This window comes from Pelmatolapia mariae, linkage group LG20 (assembly GCF_036321145.2).
Source record: "Pelmatolapia mariae isolate MD_Pm_ZW linkage group LG20, Pm_UMD_F_2, whole genome shotgun sequence".
Taxonomy (NCBI): domain Eukaryota; kingdom Metazoa; phylum Chordata; class Actinopteri; order Cichliformes; family Cichlidae; genus Pelmatolapia; species Pelmatolapia mariae.
Window position 1 is genome coordinate 40,512,765 of NC_086244.1, and position 27,524 is coordinate 40,540,288.

General features: G+C 39.0%; 1 protein-coding gene across 1 annotated transcript; it reads left to right on the top strand.

Annotated features, from left to right (window-relative positions):
• Positions 1–830: 830 nt before the first annotated feature.
• On the top strand, positions 831–19,014 carry rbbp8l (retinoblastoma binding protein 8-like). The gene is given in 13 exon segments (XM_063465071.1): positions 831–866; positions 4,055–4,130; positions 4,241–4,283; positions 11,130–11,225; positions 11,744–11,856; positions 12,051–12,155; positions 12,313–12,492; positions 14,734–14,791; positions 15,708–16,434; positions 16,533–16,629; positions 16,748–16,812; positions 16,984–17,131; positions 18,953–19,014. Coding segments are annotated over 13 exon segments (1,806 nt in total).
• Positions 19,015–27,524: the final 8,510 nt, after the last annotated feature.

The window sequence follows — 27,524 nt, forward strand, 5'->3', positions numbered from 1 at the left end:
CAAACAAAATTTTTACATGGAACTGGAAGAACATACCAACAGACTCTTCATCAAATCAAGGATAACCAAACCAACATATTTATTTTAGTTTTAATGCTTTAAGATCTTAGACTCAAGCTAAAGGTTTGATTTTTGTTTGTTTGTTTTTTAATGTAAATGGATTTTGATCTGTGTCACTTGGCGTGACTGCTTTCTTTGTTTCTTGGTTGCCAAGACTCAGGAGAACTTCTTTTTGAAAGAAAATGTCATATTTAAATAGCCGATGGAGTTTGAATTGGGGTCATTGCTAATGATGCCCTAGGCCTCAAGGAACTATGCTATACTGGAAATAAAAAGATTATATGAAAATGTTGGGATATGCAGATTGATGGCAAAAGGAAATTTGTTTTTAAACTTAGTTTGCAGCATGTCTGTAGTGAAAAGCTTTGAATTCCATCAAAAATATCAGGAAACTGTACTTGTCTAGGTGGCTATCTCTTCTGTCCTTTCAAGTTTAAGTCTGACTTTTGTTTCAGCCAAAAGATGAGCATCTCATTTTGTCAGTTAATAGCTTTCATTCCATTTATGTGGTCAAAGGAGCAAATATTGTATAAAAAGATGTGTACATTTACCTAATCCTAACCCTATGATAGACAGGTTAGTGGTGACCTGAGGGATATACTACAAAGTAAATTTACATAGTCAGGCTTTCTTATCTGACTTTCATAACATGACTTGACAAAACCTAAAACTCTAGTCAGAGGTAACGGGTATTGCAGTCATAGTTGTCGGTTTCACTGTTCAGCTTTTTGCTTCAGGCACTGTCACATCAAAAAGAGTTTCTGCACAACATGATCCCTATAAGTGCTGCCTACGCCAATCAGATGGTAATTAAATGATGATAAAAAGAAGAAACATAATAGTTAATTGCAACACTTTGACAAATAAGAAAGTAATGTTGCAGCGATGTGTTAATCTTGGAATTTAGAGCACAGAGCAATAAAAAACTGTAAACTTTTTAACGCTGCATATTTATTTCCAGTGTGGTTGTTGTACATAAGACCTCTGCAACTTTAAAATCATTTATATATTTTCTGCATCACCAACAGACTGCATGCAAATTCCTGTATGCAGCTGTAACATTACAGCTGAGCTTCATTTACCTCATTTTTATCAGATACGGCTTATCAAGTTGCATTTTTAAAAAGTTCTCCTACAGCAGGGAATCTATAACTAAATCAAACTTCAGACATGCTGCACAAAAAAAGAATTAATTAAAACATGGCAGTTCCAGACAATTTTAAACTGAAACTCAGAACATAACCAGCTTTTGACCAGTTCATGCGTTCAGCATTAGAAACCAGGCTGATTTAGCCAGGTAAAAAAGGAACCAGCTTTGATGATACAGAAAACTTGACTTTAACCCAACAAATCTCATCTCATTAATCTTGTTTTGTAATAGTCTGATTTTAAGAAGTTAAGCCCATTTCCACCTACTTGGCTCAGCTCGACTCGGTTTTTAAAGTGGTGGTACCTGGTACAAGGTACTTTTTGAGTACCTATTCAGCTCCAAATAGTCTGAGACCATCCGAAAAAGTCACATCCACAGACTGCATGCCACCAATTGGCAGTGACATCACTCAATGAGCCATGAGAGCGATTCCTTCACAAAAATCAAGACCGACATTTTTAAGCAAGGAAATGAGGGAAATAGCCACACAAAAAACAACGTTCATACTCCGACTAATGCATCAGAGAGCAACTTGGGGTTAGTATCTTCCCCAAGGACACTTGGCATGCAGACTGGGGGAGCCAGGAATTGAACCACTAACATTTCGATCAGTAGATGACCTGCTCCCGAGCTACAGCCACCATAGCCACGCACTAAAGCATACACAAACTGCTTTATTATGTTTCATACTCTTAATAGGATCATCATGTACAAAAATCAATACTACGTTATATTAAAGAAGACATAAAATAGGTAACTGAGATCACAATCTAATTTAATACATAATCGACATCTGTTTTTGTACTAAAGACATCGATTCTTGCTGGCCATTAAAAAAATGCTCTTCAAACACAGAGGCTATGACCCACCACCCGAGTAACTTTTCTTGGTCAGTTTTTTTTTTTTTTTTTTCAGATTAATTCCTTACAACCTTTTACAATGACCTCCCTATGATGTTTCATAAAAAGCTAAATATCTAGCTAAGCTAACTTTTGTAACCTATCACAAAAATATAACCACAGATAACCAGTGCTAACATCTAATAATTCACATACTGTTCATAATATAAGGTGAATGTATAAGGTAAGAAATCTCTGAGTTCATGTGTTGGGGAAATTACTTGGTAGTTTTATAAACTACGAAATTCTTCACACAAAAGTTAATCTACAGCTACTCCAGAGAAGTCTAGCATGGTTAGCTAATGCTACTAATGCTAAAATTAGTTTGCACTACTTAGTACAATAAAAAAAATGTGAAGTTAACAATGTACATGAAATTTTAAATATTGATAAACCATACCATGAAGCCATGGGGCAGAGTTGTTGAAGCTAGGTTAGGAAAATTGGTGACAATCAGTGAGCAGCAATATGGCAGAAAGAGTTTTCTGGGGTCTATGATATTTGCAGATGACATTGTGATCTGTGGTGAGAGCAGAGTCTGGAGAGGTGTTGATTTGCGATAGAAGCGCAGCAGTAAGAGTGAAAGGGAACGTTTATAAGACACTGCTGAGTCCTGCTCTGATGTGTGGTTCAGAGACGCTGGCACTGACAAAAGAAAAATAGGAAGCAGAGCTGGATGCAGCAGACTTGAAGGTTTTTTAAGGTTTTCATGTGGTAGTAACCAGGATGGACAGTACTAGAAACGAGTATATCAGAGGGAAAGCTCACGCTGAATGGCTTCATATGCGAGTTTATTCGTTAAGTGTCCAAGCCCACCTATGTTTGATCAACTCATAGAAAGCACCACTAACACTGGATACCAGCAGCTAACAGTGGAAAAGCAGTGCTTACCAAGAGAAAGTCCTAAACAACAAATATCAGTATCACTGTCACTGAACAGAAGTGAGCTTCAATGACTCCTTTCACAAAGTTTTACAGCTTCCTGAAGACTAAATAGATGTGGACACATACTGACAGCTGAGGTAAACAGTGGACTGACAGCATACACTTACTACAGATAAACCCTCAAAGGTCAAGTGTATATATTACCATGTGCCTTCACAATAGTCATGATAAAAGAAAAGGGGTATGGCTCTGATTAAAGAAGGGTCAAATACACCACCCCAAAACTGTTATAGTGTGAGTAGTGTCACACTATGTCAAAGTATGTCGCACTAGTGTCACACTATAGTGTGAGTAGTTAAGTATACATAAAAATGGAGGCATAAGTATTTGAATTACATTAATAATAGGTCTTTGATTACTCAGTAAACTCAACAGACAAATTCAGCGTATTCATTAGCATAGCCATGTAGGTTTATGAGCTTCCCTGCTCTTTTCCAATCATGGAATATATTTTTGTGTAGTCTCTCTGTCATTGAGGTCATACTTCTTTAGTTTGGTGCATTTCAGGAACCAGAACTGAACCAAGGCGAAATGATATAATGTCTACAAAAACCTAATGATGAAGAATTAAGTTCCTCAAAAAAGCAATATTTATTAGTATCACTTGTTGTTTACAAAGTATTTACAGTGGTAAAGCTGTAAGTTATTGCAAGTACATGAGCACTCAAAAGTGTCAAGGCTGTTTTTCATATACTAGAAACACATACTGCAGAACTAAATCCCACACCTCGCAGGACCGGTTGAACTAGTTTTAATCAGACCTGAAATAAGTAAGAATTTGCTCCCACATGTGAATAACAACAAAGCGTCCTATGCTCAGTTCTCACATGCACAGAAAGTCCTCCGGCTATAACGCCTGTGCACTTCAACTGACTTTTTTTACTGTTTTCCCAAGTTTTAGTTAAAACATTGGATTTAGAATGTGTTATGTTATTCATCAAAACTAGCTAAAATTAACAACTCTAACTAACTAAAATCTTGCATGTTCTGTTGTGCAAAGGTGACTGCTGTAGAAATGGAGTGTTTCAATGACCTCCTCCACAAACTGAAGGAGGTCCACGAGCGAGAAATAGAAGGTAAGTGGAATTAAAAAATTTTAAATGATTGCAATGAGTATCCAAGAGTTCCATAAGATAATTCCAACACATGTGCTCCTTAAAAGGTCTTTTATATTTTTTTCTTCAAGGATGGCAGGTGAAAGTTCAAGAGCTGTCCAACAAGAAAGGCTGGTGAGTCATTATGATATGGGCAATCACATTTAGACAGTGCTGAAAAGATGTATAAAAAAGTTCATCCAGAATAGGCCTCAAGTCTTTGTTGACTAGACAGGTAGGTGATCAGACAGGTAGGCATGCTGGTCCTATGCCCCCCGCAAACATCATGTTTCACTAACCTGGAAGGAAGCTCATGTTGCAACAAGTTATTCTGTGAGATAATGACTCACAAAATATTTGCTTAATTTCTGTGGAAAAGTAAGTAAAGAGAACTTTTTGATAATTTAGTGAAATTAGCTTTTAAAAAACAAAATATTGGTATATGTATTTGTTTATGCAGTGTATTTGTTTATTTTTGTGATTTTTCAAAAGTATGGCTGATTATGTGGTGATATATTCAAAAATGTGTCTTTTATTCTTTTTTCCCCCTTAAAAAGCTCTATGTCTCTTGTCTTGAGACATTTTAATATATAAATATTAGGGGTGCAACGTTACACAAAATTCACGGTTCGGTTTGGTTCGATACTTTGGTGTCACGGTTCGATATTTTTTCGATACAAAAAAATGTTCATGCTTTTTTAATTTGTCATTTATTAAAATTATAAATATATATTTTAACTCAAAAGTACAGTTTTTAAATTTAATGTTGCTGAAACAACAAAATAATAAAAATAAATAAATCTATCTGATCGAGAAATCACTCATCTTTGGAAAAGAGAGTTTATTACAGAGAAATGGCTCTTTCCAAAATAAAAGCTATACTATACGCTTCTTCTGGGCTATATTCTCAGCAGCATATTAAACATATCAGGTCCCCATAAGGAGAATCATGTGCTAACGGCTGTCTAAATGACTCGGGTAAAGTTTGTAGCATGCGTGCTTGTTGTTTTTGTCTGCTTCCACTTGTCTTTGCACTAGGATGATGTCGGAGTAAATGTGCAGTCATATTCGTTGTGTTCCCACTAGTGCTGTCAGCGTTAATCTCGTTAAAATGACATTAACGTCATAACGCGGCAAATCTCCATTAACGAGTTACCGCGGATCGCCCCGTGTGTGGGGCTGGACGGCGTCAACACGTTAACAAGCTAACTGCGCTAACGCACTAGTTCCCACCAATTGAGCAGGGTCATGCTTCACATGAAAACCAAGATAGTTCCAAACGCCAGATCTGAATGAGGGTGGGGGAGGTTCAATTTTAGGTAGCGTTGAGGCAGTTGCCATGTTGCAACGAGTTTAGCTTCTGTCTTGCTAGCTTGCGCTGCGCTCAGTGGATCTGCACTCGACAGTGCAGCCTAGGCGGAGTAGTCGAATGCAGATCCACTGAGCGCTCAACACAGACAGCATCGTCAGAAGAAAAGTTGATAAAATAAATTAAAAATTTTGTATTGTTCGATACATATGCGTACCAAACCGAAAGCACTGTATCGAACGGTTCAATATCGATACGAGTATTTTTGCACTCCTAATAAATATATAATGTTCATACATACATTTTTGTTAAGGCTGGCAGGTCAGACTCAGGCACAGACTGAGTTCTTTATTTTTCAACACCACGTGCAATATATACAAGGTGGGGGGAATAGTTCCAGGGGTCCGTGGGTAGACAGGGAAAAAGGTGTTCCACTCGCTTCATTCCTCTCACTCTGCTTTCTGCCCACTCACTGTGCTCCTGAGATCCTCTCCACTCTGTACTGACACGTTTTGCCAGACTGTCACACTCACGTTCAAGCATCCAGGGAAACAGGGGTTACAGGCCGGCTCCAGGGAATCTTTGTATAAGAGACGGGATAAATCATTACCAAGAAGAAACTGCGAAACTCAGAGATTCTACAAAGCCGGGGATTACACTGACATGTTAAACAGTAGTTCAGCGACAGGAGACTCTGTACCACTGCCTTAAGTAGTGACTGGGAAACATGATGATGAGCCACAGGTGAGTGATTTGTTGCAGGTGTGTGGGCCAAAGGCAGGAGCCCAGAGTGAGCTCCACCCAGGCAGAGTGGTGCAGATAAGAGAGGGATAGAGAGATAGAGCGAGAGAAAAATCAAAACAAAAACACATGTAACCTTGCGGGGCCAGCCGGGTAGACACAGGGACCATGACAGTACCCCCCCTCAACGGGAACCTCCAGGCTCCCACCAGTGACCCACCAGGCGTACCTGGGTGCTGGCGATGAAACTCCCGGAGCATATCCTTATCCAGGATAGCTGACCGAGACACCCAGGAATGTTCCTCTAGCCCTCCTAATCGGTACTGAAAACCCCTCCTCCGGCGTCTGGAGTCCATGATACGAGTGATAGAGTACGCTGGCTGGCCATCCACAATCGGCATCAAACCAGGTTGGTTATGGCACCAATCTCGAATGGTCCGATGAAACTCGGTGTGAGTTTTGTTGACTCTGCTTGTACAGGTACATAGCGTTTGGATAGCCATACCTTCTGGCCGACTGCATATTCCGGAGCGGGGGGTTTGGCGGCTGTCAGGGAGAGCTTTGTTTTGCTCTTTAGTCCAGAGCAGGGCGGCCCAAGTGGCTCGCCACGTGCAGCGGCACCGGCGGAGGTTATGCTGCACAGAGGTGACCCTGTGCTCCTATTTCCGAGAACAGGGGGAGGTTGGAACCCCAGGAATGCTTCAAAGGGCGACATCCCCGTGGCAGATGGGAGGCTATTGTGTTCATACAAGATCCACGCCAGTTGTTCACTCTAGGCAGCTTGGTTTTGAGAAACGACGATAGAGCAGCCTCCAGTTCTTGATCGGTCCACTCTGTCTGCTCTGGGGGTGACAACCAGAAGATAGACTGACCTTTGCGCCCAGGGTGGAGCAGAACTCCCTCCATACCCGAGAGTTAAATTGGGGTCGTCGGTCTGAGACGATGACCTCTGGAATGCCATGGAGCTGAACATGTGTGTGGTGAGCAGCTGAGCCATTTCTATGGCTGTGCAGAGCTTTGGGAGGGCGACAAAGTGGGCAGCTTTGGAAAACCAGTCGATTATTGTCAGAATAGTGGTGTTACCTGCGGAGGGTGGCAGCCCAGTGATGAAATCGAGAGAGATGTGGGACCACGGTCGGCCAGGCTTGGGAAGAGGCTGAAGTAATCCGGACGGAGACTGCTTGGAGAGTTTGTTTTGAGCACAGGCGGTGCAGGCAGTCACATATTCCCTGGTGTCCTTTGCCAGTGTGGGCTACCAGAAGTAGCGCTGGACCCCAGGGTGGCAGGTAAAACGTGCTGTGTGGGCCAGACCCAGGGTCGGGGTTAGTTTCTTGTGCCTCCCACATAATTGACTCGATCTCCCAAGTTACTGCTCCAACCGAGCAAGAGGCGGCTTCAGGATCAGGGATCAGATCCTGCGGAGGCATCCAGTTTCACGTTCCACGAGCCAGATCTGTAAGTGATAGAAAAATTAAAGCGGGTAAAGAACAGTGCCCACCTGGCCTGTCGAGAGTTAAACCTTTTGGTACTCCATGTTCTTGTGGTTATTTCAAACGCTAAATGGCTGTGCAGTGCCTTCAAGCCAATGTTTCCATTCCTCCAGGGCGAGCTTAATGGCAAGAAACTCCCCATCTCTGATTTCATAATTGCTTGCTGGGGAGAGACGATGAGAGTAAAAATCACATGGGTGGAGCTTACCATTTCTCCATTGTAACAGTCTGATGCATCCACCTAGTTCATGACTTGAGGACTGAGATCTGGCTGTCGTACAATGGGAGCCATGGTAAACCACTCCTTGAGATGGGAGAAGGCTTTTCAAACAGGCTGAACCCACTGAAAGGAAACTTTGGGAGAAGTTAATCTAGTAGAGCGATTTTGCTAGAGTCCCTTATAAACCAGCGATAAAAAATTGGCAAACCAGAGAAAAAACGTTGGAGCTGTCGGCAGTTAGTGGATTCGGGCCATTCAAGCACAGCCTCTTTCTTTACTGGGTCAGGATTCACGTTCCCCTGCTCAATAATATACCCCAGAAAGGCCACCAAGTCCACATGAAATTCACACTTCTCCCCCTTCACATATAGCCTACTTTCCAGTAGGCGTTGGAGGAATTGCCTCACATGGATTTCTTATTTTCTTATATCTACATTAGGTTACTTAATAAAAAGAGTTTGTAAATATAAATTCACATCAACATTAAAAAAAAATTATACAACATTTTTGTAATGTTCAACATTACATTTCTGAAGCTGTAAATAGTAACATTAAACAAAAGTAAAGACAATGACTCGTTTAATAAAAGGAAACAGAAATCATTCATATTTGTGGATTTTAGCTCACAATTAGCACAGTTGACAAAACTGTATTTCTTCCAACAATGGCTTTCAAATAATGATCATGTTGGATGCAGTGCACATGTGGAATATTTAATAGAACTCAAATATATTTTTTGAGCCAGTCAGTGAAAATACAGCACACTATTAATGTTAAATCAGTACTCTATCAACACATGGCGCAACACAAAACAACACTATATTAAACTACGTTATTACATGACGACAAATATTAACAAGGAACAATTATGTTTCTGCAGTTTCTTTACATTAAAACACACAGACGTTAAATTTAAAGAAAACAAGAAATGTTTCCATGTGGCTGGTAAGCTGCTGAGGGTACTAGTTAGCTAAAACATAAGTAGAAAGGTCCACACTGCAAAATGTTATAGATAACAAAAACATAACACTGGCATCAATACACTGACTGCTTGGGGGTATAACCCTACCATAACTAACATATGCAACATTAGAGCACTAATTTTATTGAATTAGATTTTTCATGTGGTGAACCTGAACAATCCTGCTAGCTTGGTAAACATCTCCTGATCTTTCACTAATATGACCGGTATTGAAATAGTTTATTACTATGCTCCATTCTGCTCCTTATTCTCATTTGAAGTTAAGTCATCATAGTTTACCTCTATTTCTTCTTCCAATGTTCTTTCAATGCATACTGATGTTTAAGTCATTGAAAATCATAACATGATACTGTATAAGATGGATTTCCTTCAGTATTCTAGATAGGTGCAGCAATCATTTTATTTCAGGATGTGCAAAATAATTTCTGTCACTATGTATGTGACTGTACTTTATGCACTTTTCTGTGAAGTATTTTTGTTATTTTCTTGCAAAAATTAAGAAATACATTGCTAAATATGCAGCATCACAAAAAAAAATTCTGAATCATGAAAAACTCAAGGCCCTGCCTAACACTTTCCACTTTATTTTTTTATTTTTTTATTTTTTTTCACCTGTCCCGTTTGGTTCTTTTGCCATCAGAATTATTGTCTAAAGGCAAAGAAAGATGCTCAACGGATTTACTTTACCAAATGGACCATCCCGGCCTTGCCGTATTGGTCTACTTGATTCACCTTTGCTTTTATTGTTTATTTTATTTTATTTTCACTTGCTGCACACGGGACAGACATGACTGGGGGAAAGAAAGAGGGAAAGAAAAACAGCAGGGAAGAGAAACGGTGATAAAGGGCAAAAAACAAAAACCAACAAAACAAACAGACAAAAAATACATTTATCAATCACCTGGATCACCTGTTGAGAAAGAAAAAAGAGAAAACAAGCAAAAAAAAACCAGAGCAATATAATAAACAACATCATCGCGATGATCTATGTGAATATAACAGTAAATACTAAATATTGAATATTATTGTGCAGCACGTAAGATCGACAGCGCACAGTGTGCTTTGAGGTAGGAGCCAAAAAGGGTGTAGTTTGTGTCTGTGAGCACCCGTGTGTTCACCTGTGAGCATGAGCGCGCTTGTATTTGAAAGGTTCCTTCATGTAATGAAACAGCAAATTGTATTGATATGACTGCAGTATTTAAAAAGACAGCTGCTTAGTTTTAATTGTGAGCATCATTATTGATCAATTAGCCCAGTGGGTTCCCCCCCCCCCCCCCCCCCCACACACACACACACACACACACACACATTCTCCAACCACACACACCCATATATAAACTGCAATAAATTACAGATAGCAATAAAATAAACTATTAACTCTTTTACGCTATGTCCACACCTACATGGGTATTTTTGAAAACGCACGTAACACACATAACCAGCGTTTCGAATCACCGAAAACTGAGATTTTTTTTAAACTCCTGCCAGGTTGGAGATTTTAAAAAATTCTTTTTTTGCGTTTACGTGGGGACAATGAATATGGAGTTCGTCACGCAACGTCAAAGGTGTGTGCTTTTTTCACATCAGCTGTGCTCCACATTATTGTTTACATGAGATGAATTTCTAGAATGGCATATAGAGACAAAATACTGTTACTGTTAATTCTACTATCTGCAGTTTTTACACGTTTACATATACACACGCAGTTACTGTCCCTCCATTTAGAAAGAGAGAGGCATCATGGTGTAATTAGTTTATGTGTAGTTGTTTTTTTTCCTGTGTAATAATATTCAAGATTGCTATCAATACATTTTCCCAAAAAAAGCCTCTCTGTGAAAAACTGGGTTCAGAAACATAAACAACTGTGGGATACTGTTTGTCCATGATTTGGACAGCCCAGCGCGTGCTCCTGAGGCAGGGGAAACCAATTCTGCCGGGGATCCCTACCTTGGCACTTGTGCAGGTGAAGCCAAAGGCAAGATATGCTTCATCATATTTTCTAGTCTTTGGCTTGGAAGGAAGTTGGTTTGGAAACATATTTCCATAATAACCTATATAATGCATATACGACTTACATTTATAACATAACTACCTTTCTCTTGGAAAGAGGAACATTATGTAGGCTGGTACGGAAATACAAGCTTGTGATAATATTTAAACTATGAGGAAATACAATCTTTCTGAAACACATTTTTTTAGTATTGAAGCCTAACCACCTTGTGTTCTTTTGCGTCAATAGTGACACAAAAAGAATGGAAGAACTTTTTACCAGAAACCAACAGATGAAAGAACAACACAGATTACTCACCGAAAACATTAAGGTTCTGGAAAACAGGTACCAATGTTACATTGCATTTGTCTTTTCTTGTATAAACCACTAGAAATAAAGTGGTTTGCTCACTAACAAAAAAGTGATCTAATGTTTATGGTCATTTCTTTTTATTGGAAAGAGATCACATATAACATAAAATTAGCATCAAAATTCAACAGGTACTTACTAATTACCTGTAAGTTATATAAAATTGTTCTCTCTAGTTTTGTGTAAATTGATTAATACAGACTGATTAATACAGAAAGGCAACATGCTGGATTTAGACTCATGACCATTTTGCTATGAAGCTGCAGTCCTAACCAACACTCTACAGGGGTGCCTTCTACTGGCTTACTTCCTTAATCCAAAGACATGCTTGAGGTTATGTTAACTGGCAATTCAAAAACCAACTAACCCAACTAATGACTAATTACAGCTGTTTTTAGTTTTGTCAAAGAAAAAAAAACTCATTTCAATTGTTGCATAATGTGAGCTACTAGTTATTAGGTGTGCTACTAAGTGACTTCTTGCTGCCTGCGCAGGCTTAGGGCTGGGCTGTGTGACAGATGTACGGTCACTCAAGAGGTAGCCAAGAGAAGACAACAGGAATTTGAAGCCTCCCAGATTCAGAGTCTCCAGCACATCTCTCTACTTGGTATTCTGCCTTCTTACTCAATAATCCATCTATCCATCTTGCATCTCTACAGAACTCCTTTACAGTGAATTTCCTGTCTGTTCTTTAACCTTTGACACCATTAATGTTTCCCCAGTTTATTTTCTTCTAAAAATGCCTTTTAAGGACAATTCTATTGATGTGTACTCTGATCATGTCATTTGCTTGTGTTGCAGCTGGAGAGATGAACAACCTGAAAAAAGAGAACAAGAAACTTAAAGATGAAAACAAAAACTTAAAAGCAGCACTTGAGTGAGTAGATGCTATTTAACGGTATAGTTGTTCTAATCTTTAATTTAAAAATAATGCTGATACATCTTATATTAGTATTTTCTGTTTATGAGGAACATTGTTTAAGGCATATTTGTATTTTTTGATGCATGACAAAATTTAAAACCGTCGTCATTCTGTGCCTGTGTGTGTGTTTGTGTAGCAAAGGTCACAGTGACCACTCTTCCAATAGTAGCACCAGCACAGAGGTCAAGCCCAACTCTTCCCCTGCCCTTTCACCCTCATCTGGAATCCTGTCCCTTGTCAATACAACAACCAGCAGGGCAAGCAACAAGCCAGCAGATGGCAACATTTCAGTAAAGCCTGATGTTGAACTGAAAACTGAAGGTAAAAATGAACAATAGTGGTGATTATATTCTGTCATCTTACTTAATAAATTCATGCAGTTTCTGGCTTTGATCAAACAGAAACCGAAGGCAGACAGTTAAGAGGCATCAACCGAAGCCAGTTTGTAAGTTTGTTTTTTCATTTTTTTATCATACATTCGTTTTGAATAATAATCAATTTCAGTATTCAATTAATTGCTAGTTGCACTATTCTATTAAGCAAAACGATTCAGATCACAACTTGTAGCACCAAGTGTAAATAATCCAAATTTGCAGATAGGTATGAAAGAATAAGATATAAGATCTAAAATAATATTAAAGTGAAGAGAACAAATGGGAAACAATTATCACCAGAAAAATATGTATGCTTATTTTCCATCATCTTAAGGGACAGTGATGCCATTTGAATTACATGAGAGAAGCGTGTGGCACAACCTAAAACTTGTTGTGTTTTTCTACGGAATTTAATAATATTTGAGCTCAAAAGAAGCAAAATGTATTTCTGCTACAATCAAGACACACATGTTTAAGTTGTTTTTTGTACGATTACACTGTTAGTGACAACAACTTACCCAGTAACCAGTGATGGAACATTAGCTCTAAGACGTCTTAAAAAGCTTTCAAGTGTTATTATTGTATCTATGATTCTATGCATACATGATAGATAAATACAAGATGTAGAACTGCCAAACATCCCTCATCTTACCATTGACCAACCATGAATGGGTTATAATCAGAATCAGAATCACAATACTTTATTGATCCCTAGGGGAAATTCATTTTCATTACAGTGCTCCATTATAAACAACCATTAACAAAGACAGACAATACACTAACTAAGAATAGCACAATATATACAGGCATATATATACATAAAGGTCACTTATTAATAAATAGCTGAAAAAGGAAGAACATGTGAAAAAAAGGGTGTAGCTGTTGCCATAAACAGTGTGTTAAGTGGATATGTTGTACAGGGAGATGGCCACAGGCAGGAATGATTTCCTGTGTCGTTCAGTGGTGCTTTTCGGTAATCTCAGTCTCTCACTGAACGTATAAAACCCTACAAGAAGATGTATTGTTCATCTTAATTATTTTTTCATTAAGATGAATGCTTCAATTTGTCATTATTTATATTTATATTGGTAATTAGTTTTTTTTTTTCTCTGCACCAGTTAACAGCAACATTTTTCTCAAGGCTTTTATATTACAAATTAAAACCCCTACAATACTAAAGAGCACTTGGCAGTAGTGGGGAGGAAGAACCCCCTTTTAATGAAAAGAGACATTCAGCAGACACTTGGGCAGCCATCTGCTGTGACTGAGTGAGGGGAAAGATCAGCTATGTTTCTTTTTATCCGTCAGTATTAGTCTGTTTTCAGTGGATTTTCAAATCACTTGAGTTACAGATGTCGATAGAGCCACGTGTCAAAAAAGTGTTGCTTTCATATCACCATCATTATACTGTATGAAGGGACTTGTAAGACTGTGTTGTACCTAACCCATCTATGTGGAGTTTTTCTTAAGCTTAGCTAACATTTTAGTTACAGGTTCCAAAGGACATTTTGGCAATAGGCTGGTTATTATGATAATATAAGGTTGTACTTGGTGACGCAGCTCAGTAATGAAAAAGCAAATACAGAAAAGTCCATTAGTCCATTTTCACACTAACAATGACACTTTAAATAAGAAGCTGCCTATACATCTGTACACTGCTTCTTTACAACACTCTGTCATTGAGTCTCATATCATAGATTTATGATTGTTCCCTTTCTTTCTGGAAGTTCACATTGCCTTTTACCTGCAACTTGTACAAGCTTAGCACATGAAATACTATGAATCAGACTGATTACATTATATTTTCTGGTCTCCTCTGTAAAGCATTATCATGAAAATCGAGCCAAAATGTTGCTTTAGGTAGTGCACACAATAAGCTAAAGACTGAAAATAGTGAAATCCTAGCTCTCCTAAACCTCAAATATTAACATATTTTGTCTTATTCTATTTATTCAGTGATGGGTATAAAGACAGCTACCTAGCTAGCTTAGTTTATTTTCTTTCTTTTTTTTCCTTTATGCTAAGCTAACTAGCTACAGATTTTGCATTTACAAATTAGATAAACCAAAAATGTTTGAGGATAATTCAAATTGTTCTCTGAACTGACAAAACATTGGTTAATGTAATATGGTGACTTCTTTTGCTGCATGCCCCTCTCTGCTCAAACAGGATGCTCTTCCATTGTCAGCCCTCACATTGCCATCATGGAAGAAAGAACACTTTGTGACTCGTGCTGGGGAGAAGAGGTAAGACATAGGAAATCACGAAATGGGCTAATCTGCCACTGTATGAGGATATGTACTGTGAGTAACAGCAGATTAATCAAATTAGTGATTATGTGCTCCAAAGTCAGTACTTTTTTCTACATATAGAGTCTGAATATTACACTTTCCCATATTTCTGCACCAGTATTGATCCATAAAGGTTAAGGAGAACACAAAACTTACAGTTTGCATGCTTTACTTGCCAAAAATGAACAACTACATCAGCTTTCAGACATTCCCTCATTCACTCCACTACAATTTTGTTCTTGTAATGAGTCATTATGCCAACATCAGTCTCACTGCTGTTGTATAAGGTTTATTCTACTTTGCAATAGAACCTCCCCCCTCCCAACCTCCCACAACTGCCTTATCTGACACTTTCAACCAATCCAACAAATAATCTTTCCACTTCTGCTTAAGATTCAGGACTTTAGTTGTCCAAGATTTGGGCCTCTTTAGTTTTCCTGGCCTAGTGATAGCCTGAGCAAACATCTTCCCTCAGATAACACATTTGGGCTTAGGACAGTATACTTGTGCTCCCAGTCGGGGCTATTGATGTGCCACACAAACTTAATTCTTACCATCTGAGAACTGTGAAAATGAAGTTGGGTTTCATTTTACAGGAGCTCCTTAACACATTAGTTATTTTATTCATGATGTGCACCTGTTGCAACATGTTACGGCCTCATAGCCTCATACACCAAACCATTTAGGAACCACTGTCCTCATCCAACCATCCATTCATCCATTTTTACAGAAATTACAGCTATAACAAGGCAAGAGGCAGCTTCTGCTCTGATCATTACTGAAGAAAAATAAGTACTGCATCACATTACCAATTAAACCCTAACTGCCAAAAGATTTTCCTACAGACTTGCCTTTCTTTCTCATACCTTAGAAGTCAAAATGTTGAAGGACTCGACCAGTGTTCCTCCATGCCTACTAATTCTCTGTTTAGGAGATCTTCTGTCCCAGCTGCTGGAGATGTGCGACCCAGCAGACATGTTGTCCATGCTCCTGTCGCCCGACATCCTCAAGCAATCAACAGCAACTCTGCTTCTCTTCGCTGGTCTCTATCTGAATCATCTGATTGGATTACTGCCGGCACCAACCCAGTAGTGCAAACTTCACCCAATCTACACTCGCAACATTTTCACAGCTTGAACCCAATGAGGCAACAGGCCAGCCCCAGAAGGCAGGTTTTTAGTCCTCCGTTTCCTAAGCAGAGCAGCGTTCAGCCCCCTGCCAGAGAGCCAACTGTGGTTTTCCGACTGACAAATCTGCCAGAATATGTGGAGAGTCAAACAAAGCCCACAGAGAAAACAGAGAAAAAGGAAAACCTGCTACCCAAGGTTGAGAGGGTGTCTGAAGAAGGGTTAAAAGAGTTAAATGATGGGCCTTTGGACTTATCTGATCGGGGGAAGTCCACATCCAGTCAAGTGCCAAAAAGTGATTCATCCTCAGCCTTACAAGATGGAACAAGAGTTCAAAAGAGCCCTGAATTGGAAGTAAACACAAATTTTTCTGCAGACATAGCAGAATCATCATCTTCACCTATTGTCATTCCTTCATCATCGTGTGCAACGACAGAAGAGCAAGCACCTGACAAGGATCCTAACCACAAGGTAATTTAAGGTCTTCTACTTCTTCCAACAAAATTAGAAGAGGCTGAAGTAAAGAGGGGGCAAATTAAATTCATGGTGTGGGGATGTTCTACCTGCAGGTAGTCAGAGAGCAGGATCAGAAAGAGGAGGTGAATGGAAAGACAGATGAAAGCAAGGGGAAGAAGGTGCCTATCCTCACTCTATCATTACGGCCAGGTAAAGTGGGATGTGTCTGTGATTTTTCCTGAAATTCAGTCAAATATTGCTTTTAAACCAAGGTTACTAAAAATTGACAATGCATAAGTGAATAGTTTTTATTATGTTTTTGTAGCAGTAGTGGTGTTGGAGACTCTGAACCCAGCTCTACAAAAGCAAGATTCCTTATCATCAAATGGCAAGGTAATTCACCCAAACAAAACAGAGAAAGTGAAGGTTTTGTTAGCACATTAACTCATTTTGTATTACAATTTTTATTGGGAAAAAATACAACAACAACCAAAAACAGCTGACTTTAGTTTATATACACTTCTTTCTTTTGTGAACAATTGTGCATCCTCTTCTTTTTAACAGACATCTTCGGCAACAGATGAGCCAGAAACCAGCTCTGATGAGCAGGACGAGGAAGCCAGCCGGTCAGGACAAGAAAGCAATCAGGGCTCCAAAAGGAAAAGGGCATCTGTGGAGACAGACGCAGACAGAGATTTCAACACAGACAGCAGTAATCACCTGTTTATTTTCTTCAGTTTTGTTCTCTCTGTCTTGAGTGTGGGCTTTAAACAGATTTCTTTTACATTTCCACTTCTGTGCCCCTCGCCCCAATTCTAACCCTACATTTCAGAGAAAAAGTACTTTTGATAATGAAAAGACATTTGATAATTAGGAAAAAATGGGAGAGTAAAGTCAAAAAGAACTAAAATGATAGGTTTAAGTTTAGGTCATCATCAATGTAGTTCTTTCGGCCTTTTTTACACCATATCTTTGGCTTGGCAATTTATATAAAATAAATTGACAGAATTAAAAATTTTTATTATTGTTGCTGTTGTTTGTCATTGTTTACATTTTGCATTTCTAAATATGTCATTTTTACAGTTTTGTGTCTGTCAGCCTATGCATAAGTTTGTATCTGCTGCCTTACACCATACAGACATACATACATTTTGCATGTTCTCTCAGTACCTGTGTGGGTTGTTTTCCATAGTCCACATCTTTGAACTATGGGAGGAAGTTTTAATTGATACATCAATTAAAAGTTTAATCAGTTATTCTAAATTGGCCATGGATGGATGCATGGATGGAAAAACTTCTCAACAACTGTCACCTTTATGTCTTAATTTTGCTGAACCTATTTACAAACACACACAGCAACAAATAAGCAAACAACAACAAAAAGACAATGTGGATAGTAAATTGTATCACCTTCAGTATAAGGCTCCATACTAATCACTACGCCATACTTTTCTCTTTTTTTCAAAAGTTTCTTAGAAATAGCTCTCCAGAGATCTAACAGGGATGTTTCACTAGAGTACACTTTGGTCAGAGTAGGGCAAACAGATCTCCTGCTGTCTAAGGGATTGCAGAGCATTTATGTCTCTTTTTTTCTGGTATTTTAGCTCTGTAGTTCTGAAAAGTCAATACTGAATTGCCAGTTCAGTTTTCTAAAATCTAAATCAAATCTGACGCAGTGTCTGTGAAAAAGGCAGGGAAGGCTGTTTCCCTAGAGGCACCATTTAATGTGAGTTAAACTATACGCATTTGGATTCAAGCGCAAGTTAACCAGTTACCGAGTGTGCCGATGCGTCATCACACCTGAAAAATTAGGAATAAAGCCAAACCACAAATGTTATGCGGGTTTTGATGAGATGTGATGAAAACTGTCACAAAGAAAAGGAGACACTACTATTGCATAGAGTGGGAAACTTTATACTTTGGTCAGCTTAGTACAAAGCGATGGTCCAAGAGTTGGTATTTATAATTGTGCAGCCATACTCAGACAAATAAGGTAGTAGTGGCTGAAATAACAAGTGTTTACTGCACTATGCAGCCTGTTTAATCAAAAAGATCAACAGACTGTGGTAGTAAGCTACCATTTTATCACTTTCCAGAGAGTACAACTTCTGCTTTAGTCGTTACCTGGGTTAGCCCCAACCCCAGCTCTTAAGCTTAACCCTATGTTTCAAACAAAAAACGTACTTTTTTTGTAAAAAACGTAGAAAAAGTACTTTTCTGAAAGAAATGTAGATAGTTTTTAATCCATGTCAGTTAGAATGATTACTTTCTTTGTCTCTCGCCCTGTTGGAGTATGGCATAAATACAACCAGTTGTTTCACATTCATGTCTCAATTGCACTTGTGTCTGACAAACAGATTTTTTCCAACATATCCAGATTGTTTTTTTGATGATTTAGGATCCGACCTCTCTTTAAGTTAAAAACCTATTACCTTCTCATGAACTACTACTTTCTGTTGAGTTCTAATTCTATTATTTGTCATTCACACAAAAAAAGCACTCTGAAATGCTTTCTGTTTTTGTTCCCCCCCAGACAACCATCGGGAGAGGAAGCTCAAAATCACAATGAGATCAGAGGAAAAGAGCCCTAGATAAAGAGGATGTCACACTGACTTGGTAATTTTGCAAGAACTCTTCATTAACCATTTCAGAGTGAAAAGCACAACAAGCCAGTACAGGTGTAATTTACAGAGGGGAGAAACAGAGTGCAGCCATCATCAGCCAATCTGATTCTGAGTCTAGCCGGATAGTTTTTGATTTAGCTCTGGTTCTCCACATATTGCTAAGGGAAATATCTGACTCTTTAGCTGCTAAACTCTCTGTTACTTTCACAGACAGCTTTCTGTGTGGTAGGAAGCACATTGTGGGTATAGATCTTCATTTCCTTAGAACAGCTCTCTGCTGTGGCTAAATATTAAACTGATAAGAATGGCAAATCAAAACTGTATTTTCAGTGCAGTTGTGAGCCGTAAAATGAATATTTTACTTGCTAAATTCTAACAAAAACTCCAGATTGCTACAGTAACAGAATCTACACCATCAGGTTATTATTATCTGCAGTAAGCAACTGTTTTCATCCAAGTAGTCATGTGATCTAGTCGTCAAAGACTATTTGGTAAAGGGCTTCTGCTGATTAAACTGAAATTTTCTGCCAAAATCCCAATGTTTTTTGTTTTGTTTTGTTTTGTTTTTATCAGCTGTAAATTAAAGTTTTTGTCCACTTGGGGGCAGCAACTGCCCCTAAGGAACGTAGGCATTGTGAACATCCAGCAGACACAGTAAAACTTCTGTCAAAGCGAATTCATTCCATTAGTTTCCAGAGAGTGGGGTTTAACTAAGCATGACACAAAAGCCCTGACTGACAGTGAGGATGCAGCAGTATGCCAACTGTCATAGGACACTGGCTAATGTTAAGATTGGGTCAAGCAAGCTAAAGTGGCACCTGGTACCAAACATCCTTTCTGACAGAAGGTGTGCTGTTCAAAAGAGCTACACGCTGTAGCAGTTTTTTGTATTTGCAACTTTCTCACCCAAACTCCACCATTTTCTGCCGTGTTATGTTTTTGACGTCCCTGTGGTCATAACTAGTTCAGGTTTTTTAGGCCATGTTTCCTTCTTAGAGCGGTGGGCTGTAAAGCTCTACAACTTCCCTTTTCACCAGCTGTTATATATGAAGTTTAATGTTTAGCAGAGTATTATATAAGTGGCAGTTGATTTTGGTCAGTAAACCACAAAGGTTTCATTTTCATCAGGGCATTAAGTCTAAAATGATGAAAAAGATTTGTGCACAAAGAATAAATACAAATAATACAAACATGTGACATTCTTTATCAGAATAAGTCTTTTCCACATGTCACCATGGAGCTAAAATCTTCATATTTGCTGTGGTCTGAGTGGAAATTTTAATTTAAGCACAGGGTATATAGCAGCTATTAGCAACTGGGTGGAAAACCGTCCAGCCTGACAGTCAGGCTTAGAAAGTCACCCATTTTCTAACATTTTCTAACACCTACCAACCCATTTTCACAGTGCCAAAACACCCTCCTGTATGACCAGCTGAAGAGACTAAAATCTGCAGAATTCTCTTTTGTTCCTCATCTTTGAGCGAAACGAAACACGGTCTGCGCTGCTAATGCTTAAAGAACTTCAGTCTAAGTTTCCTGGCATGCCCGTCACTGCTTGGCTAAAAAAAAACACGTAAATCCTCTTACGTGGCTAACTTAGAAGAATATAAGAAAGAAAGTCCGAAGAGTAAAAGAAGTTCCTCTTCCTCTTTTCTCATTTTCAGACAGCACATATTTTGCAAGTATGAACTTTCCACTAACAGCTGTGACAACAACCTTTGCTTAGCCGGGTGATAGATGGGAAGTGATAAAAGCAGAGAGACAGCTAAAGAAACTCTTGTAAAAGCACTGTGAAGCTACTGAGTCATTTGTATCGATATAAAAATGGATGGACTGGCAAAGTCAACTAATCTCAAATCTACTTATTTTTCCTTCATTTCATTTTTTAGATGTCCCTGTGTATGAACCCAGATTTGCAGTCCTAATGCTGTCATATTGATTTCTCCTGTTTCTGTTATGCGTGTCTGGTGCCATTATAGTCCATTAAGTATGGTATTTTTTCAATGGTCAGTGGTCTTTCCCTGCCATTCGCATCTCTCTGTTAAAAAAATGTGATTGACTATCCTACTGTAAGTGTACTGCTATGTTCTGACTTTTAAACTGTCAAGCTAGATGATGTGCTGTTGAGAGTATTTTTTTACAATACTACACTGTTAGAAACTTTTTAATGAATGTACTGTTACTGATGTTGAAATAAATTTCCATTCTTAAATGTTGGTCCGGTTTGATTAATTATATTTTAGCACCATAATAAATTTAGTAATCACCTGCCACACACACAGGACAGAAAGTCCTCTGCAAATAACAGGAAATAGAATATGAAATAGAAGTCAAATAGAGCATTACATCTAATGTTTGGTTTTCTTAGGGACGTTATGCAAAAGGGCTGTGCTCCATTGATGAACCTTAACTTACTGTCAGATAGTAGTTATGGTATCATGTAAACCCATCTAAACAAGAAAGAAGTGCAATACAGCTGATCATTTCAAGACTGCTCAAGAAATTTTAGATTTGTTCTAGCTGCTCAGGCGAAACTGGTTTAATGGTCACATTTCCCCAACAGGAAGTGACGGATGGAAATTTAAACTATTTCAGTGTGAGATTATGCTTCCCTTTTCTTTTTGGCAGCAACCCTCATTTTAATGTAAACTGAGACGTTGTCTCCCCACAAGGATCATAACTGGAGATATTTTAAGACCAGAAACAAACATTAAATGCTGAAGTTTTAGTTTCACTGCTGAGGCTAATTCTGGTTTCAACACAGAAGCATCATTTGAACAAGATAGCCCAGGAGCTAACTACTAATTTAAAAAAAAAACAAGTTCCAAATAAAAATAAAGTTCCAATTAAAGAATAACTATTTAGCATAGGAAAGTCCTACATTAAAAATAGATACTTAGTGTAAAGAACCTGAGACCCACATCAAGGGGCTGTACTACAAAACAAATTCAAGATGCCCAGAATATGTTTTGATTTTCTGGCTTCACTAATCTTAACCTTGACTAATGAATAATGTATGACACATTACACATTAACACACACTTTTGGAAGCACAACCCCAACACTGTCTGAGAGAGTCACAACAGATTAGTCGTTCCTTAGCCGGTGAGCTTCCTAGTTCAAAGCCCTGACTGCACTCCATGAGCTGAGCTTGGGTCCTCTACCAGAGGCCTGGGAGCTTGAGGGTCCTGCGCAGCATCTTTGCTGTTCCTAGGACTGCGTTCTTCTGGACAGAGATCTCCAATGTTGTTCCTGCGATCTGCTGGAGCCACTCGCCTAGTCACCGCACCGAGCGCTCCCATTACCACTGGGGCCACTGTTACCTTCACCCTCGACATCTTCTCTTCTCTGAGCCCTTGGTACTTCTGCAGCTTCTTCTGTTTCTTCTTCCTGATGTTGCTGTCATTCTGTAACACTACATCTATCACGACGGCTGTCTTCTTCTGCTTGTCTACAACTGCCATGTCCGTTTGGTTAGCCACCGCTATTCTGTATTTCTATATCTGGAAGTCCCACAGAATTTTAGCTCGGTCATTCTCGACCACCCTAGAAGGTGTCTCCCATTTTGACTTCAGGACCTCCAGGCCATATTCAGGACAGATGTTCCTGTCTACTATGCCGGCCACTTGGTTATGGCGTTCCATATATGCCCTGCCCGCCAGCATCTTGCGCCCTGCTGTTATGTGCTGGAATGTCTCAGGGGTATCTTTATGCAGCCTTCTATGCACCTGGGGTCTTGTCTGGTGTGATAGAGCTCAACCTCTATGGATCTTGTGCTCAAAGCTTGTTCTTGTGCTGCCATGATTAGTGCCTCTGAGCTGTCTTTCAGTCCAGCTTTGTCCAGCCACTGGTAGGATTTCTGGATGCCAGCCACTTCCATCTGCTGGTGGTGCATACCGTCCAAGGGGGCCTCTTTCTTGGGTTTCTGCTGCCTGAGGTATTCACTGAGCATGCGTTCGCCCATGTCCAGCACCCTGAGGGGGTACGCTAAGCAGAAAGAAGGAGGCCTAGTGAGTGTCAGTACCATGGTCGAGGATGAGACAACGAACATCCACAAGTACATCAATCAATCAATCAATCTTTATTTATAAAGCACTTTTCATACAAACTGTAGCACAAAGTGCTTTACGTGGTTAAAAGCAGCCCACCTCACCCTCCCACTCATTCCCCGCACTGTCATTAACAGAAGCGGTCATGATACACACATCCCCCCACCCCCCCACCCCCACACACACACATACACACACACACACCTAAAGAGTAAAATTGGGCTGGGTACGTATTAGCCAAGTGAGGAAACACTATCACAGGGAGCTGTCTGCACCGGGAGCCGGTCACAGACCGCAGCCTCCAGGCTGGGCACACAGCAGGAGGGAGGCTAAGAAGCCCCCCAGCCAGGCTCAGAGGACCCACAGGGCCCCAGCAGCCACGGTCGATCACAGCCCCGGTGCAGAGAACCCCCTCCGAGGAAACACTGGAGATATGACCTAATAAGAATATAAACAGGATAAAAAGATAAAATAAATAAGAGTGGGATATAATATAAATATAAGTATAAACAGAGTAAGAAGATAAAAAATGAATAAGAATAAAATCAGTAAATATTAGGTAAAACTAAATGAATAATATAAATAGAATAACATGATAGAATAAATAAGCATTAAATAAATAAGCGTTAGTTAAAAGCTAAATTAAAAAGGTGGGTCTTGAGCCTGTTTTTAAAAACATGAACGTTCTCTGCGGCCCTGAGCTCCTCCGGCAGGCTGTTCCACAGTCGAGGACCATACGACTGAAAAGCTGCCTCTCCGTGAGTATGTGTCCTGACTTTAGGGACAATCAAAAGGCCAGTACCAGAGGACCTCAGGGTCCGCGAGGGTTCGTATGGTAAAAGCAGATCTGAAAGATAAGAAGGCCCAAGACCATTAAGACATTTAAAAACCAATAAAAGAACTTTAAAATCGATCCTGAAACACACGGGGAGCCAATGCAGCGATTGTAAAACCGGTGTAATGTGGGCCCGCCCTCTGGTCTTCGTCAGCACACGAGCTGCAGAGTTTTGCAAAAGTTGCAAAGGTGAAATATTCTTTTTGGGGAGACCAGAGAGCAGCGCATTACAATAATCAATGCGACTGGTAATAAAAGCATGCATCAGCATCTCCGTGTTGGCCCGAGAGAGAATAGGGCGGACTCTGGCTATATTTTTTAGATGATAAAATCCAATTTTGGTTACATGTTTAATATGTGGGATAAAACCAAGCTCAGAGTCAAAAATAACACCCAGGTTTTTCACTTGTAGTGAAGGGCATAGTGAAAATGCCTGTAATTTAGACAAGAGTTTCTCTCTCTGAGCCTCAGGACCGATGATTAAAACTTCAGTTTTGTCCTGGTTAAGCTGTAAAAAGTTTTCTGCCATCCAAGATTTTATATCTACAATACAGTTAAAAAGGGCATCCATTGGTCTGGTGTCATCAGGAGACACGGAGATATACAGCTGAGTATCATCAGCGTAACTGTGGAAGTTCACTCCATGCCTCCTGATGACGCCGCCAAGAGGGAGCATATATAAATTAAAAAGTACAGGAAGATGGCCACAACCGATGGCATGCCCAGGAACTTCCTGGTCTTGATGTCAGTGGCTTCTATCTCCTCCTTTGGCCAGCTTATTATCCCAGCAGGGTACCTGATCACAGGCTGGGCGTAGGTGTTGATAGCCAAGATGTTGTTCTTACCGTTCAGCTGACTCCTCGGGACTTGCCTGACCCTTTGTAGGTACTTGGTGGTTGCAGCTTTCCTAGCGGCCTCTTCATGGTTCCCATTTGCCTGCGGGATCCCCAGGTACTTGTAGCTGTCCTCTGTGTCTGCAATGTTGCCTTCTGGTAGGTCAATCCCCTCAGTTCTGACTACCTTCCCTCTCTTTGTTATCATACGACTACACTTCTCCGGTCTGAATGACAGTCGTTGCTGTATATCCAGGTTGTGTGGATCAGTGAAATGATATCTCATTCACTCATGGCATATCTCTCTCTCTCTTTTTTTTTTTTTTTTTAATTTGTTCATTTCAGGCACAACAAATACATATATTGAACATAAAGTGCACAAAAACAAAAAAACAAACAAACAAAATGTACCTGAAAAGGGGTGGGATGAAGAAAACTTATTAAATCCCACCCCTATGTTCATTCATCAACAAAAAACAATAAGCTTCCCGCAGCTACGCCCATCGTTGCAAACCAAACAAACAAAACCAAGCAAAACAAATAGAACCTTCATAACTGAATACAGAATAGATTAATTATAAATTGCGTTACCACAGGTAACAGGCAATAATAATTACAAGTAACAAACACACATACATATACATACATACATATGTATCTACACACACATGTACATATATATACATACATACACACACTTTTTTTTTTCTTTTTTTTCCCTTGGAATCCATACCAACAATGGTAAGAGAACAGACATTTCAAAGTACACTAAAACCATCATTGAGTATACTGTGACCAGACCAACTGTTTGTAGAGGAATTTAAATCTATGAATGTTTTTGCATTGTTTCAGTTGTAAACTCAGACTGTTCCAGATTTTCACACCACATACAGACACACAAAAACCTTTACGGGTTGTTCGAGTTCTGGGTAATTTGAATTCTCCAAAGCCTCTCACATTATAAGCCCTTTCTCGATTTTCAAATATAGATTGTAAATTTGCAGGTAGAAGTTTATTAAAGGCTTTGTATAAGATTATGGTTGTATTGTAATTAACCAGATCCTGGAATTTAAGTAACTTTGCCTGAAGAAAGAGTTTGTGAGTATGATCTAGATAACCAGCCTTGTGAATAATACGCAGTGCTCGTTTCTGTACTGTGACTAATGGATTAGTTGTGTTTTTATATGTGTTTCCCCACACTTCCACACAATATGTAAAATATGGAAGAACCAGGGTACAGTACAGAGTACGAAGTGCATCTTTATCAAGGTATGGTTTCACTTTGTTCAAAACTGCGAGGCTTCTTGAAATTTTGGTTTTTATGTGTCTGACGTGGGGTTTCCATGAAATTTTGTTATCAATTACGACTCCCAAAAATTTGTTTTCACTCACATTATCAATTGGTACACCTTCTATAATAATTGGTAATTCTATATTATATTTTAAATTACCAAAAAACATTGCTTTAGTTTTATTTATATTTAATGAGAATTTATTTATATCCATCCATTTTTTTATTAATTTTAGCTCCCTGTTTACGGTCATTACAAGATCAGCATAATCATCGCTACTGAAAAATATGTTGGTGTCATCTGCGAACAGTATGAGTTTAAGTACTTGAGAAACATCAAAAATATCATTTATGTATACATTGAAAAGTTTTGGTCCCAACACTGACCCTTGGGGAACACCACATGTAATACCAAGTTTCTCTGAATGGTAATGCCCTATGCTAACATATTGTTCCCGACCCGTTAGGTAACTTTTTAACCAGTTACCAGCTTTCCCTCGAACACCATATCTTTCCAATTTATCCAATAAAATTGAGTGATTGATTATGTCGAAGGCCTTTTTGAGATCAACAAAAATACCAACTGCATATTTATTTTTATCCAGTGCATTAGTAATTTCTTCTACTGCCTCAATTATCGCCATTGAAGTGGTTCTTTGCGTTCTGAAACCATACTGACCAACATTTATTATTTGATGTTTTTCAAGGAATTTTTCTAATCTTGAATTAAAAAGTTTTTCTAAAATTTTTGAGAATTGAGGCAGTAGAGAAATAGGCCTATAATTAGTAAAACTGTGTTTGTCATTATTTTTGTATAGTGGTATTACTTTTGCAATTTTCATTTTTTTTGGAAAACAACCGGACTGAAATGATAAATTACAGACATATATATAGATAGATAGATAGATAGATAGATAGATAGATAGATAGATAGATAGATAGATAGATATAGATACAAACCTGATTCTCCTGAAATTCTTTGTTCACCATCAGGTGTTAAGTTATGACATATAAAGCCTGCTTCCAGGTCCAAACTACACTGTGTTAAGGTCATTAAGGTTGTCTTTTTAATGTGAACAAGGTACTAAATACTCAATGATCACAATTGGCCTGTTTGGGTTTTTGATCTGAATAATTACAATAGACATGAATAATTACACCTGTATGTAATTATACCTGACGTAATTACATTTGAATAGGTCAGAAAAGAATTACTCTGAGGCTAAGAAAGATTTGAATGGGTGAATTAAGCTGAGGATCAGGAATTTTTAACAGCGACTAAACAGCAGTATATTAATGACTAACCTCATGCTGGGGATGGATCATCTCAAGTGATCTCTTGACTGAAGTTTGGATGGTTTTCAGATTTTTTTTCCTGCCATCCAGTTGCATTTGTCTCTGCCCACTGGGAACTCTCATGCTGACTTTTATTGTGGGGATAAAAGTTCAGCTTCACTGTGCTAATGTGTTTAT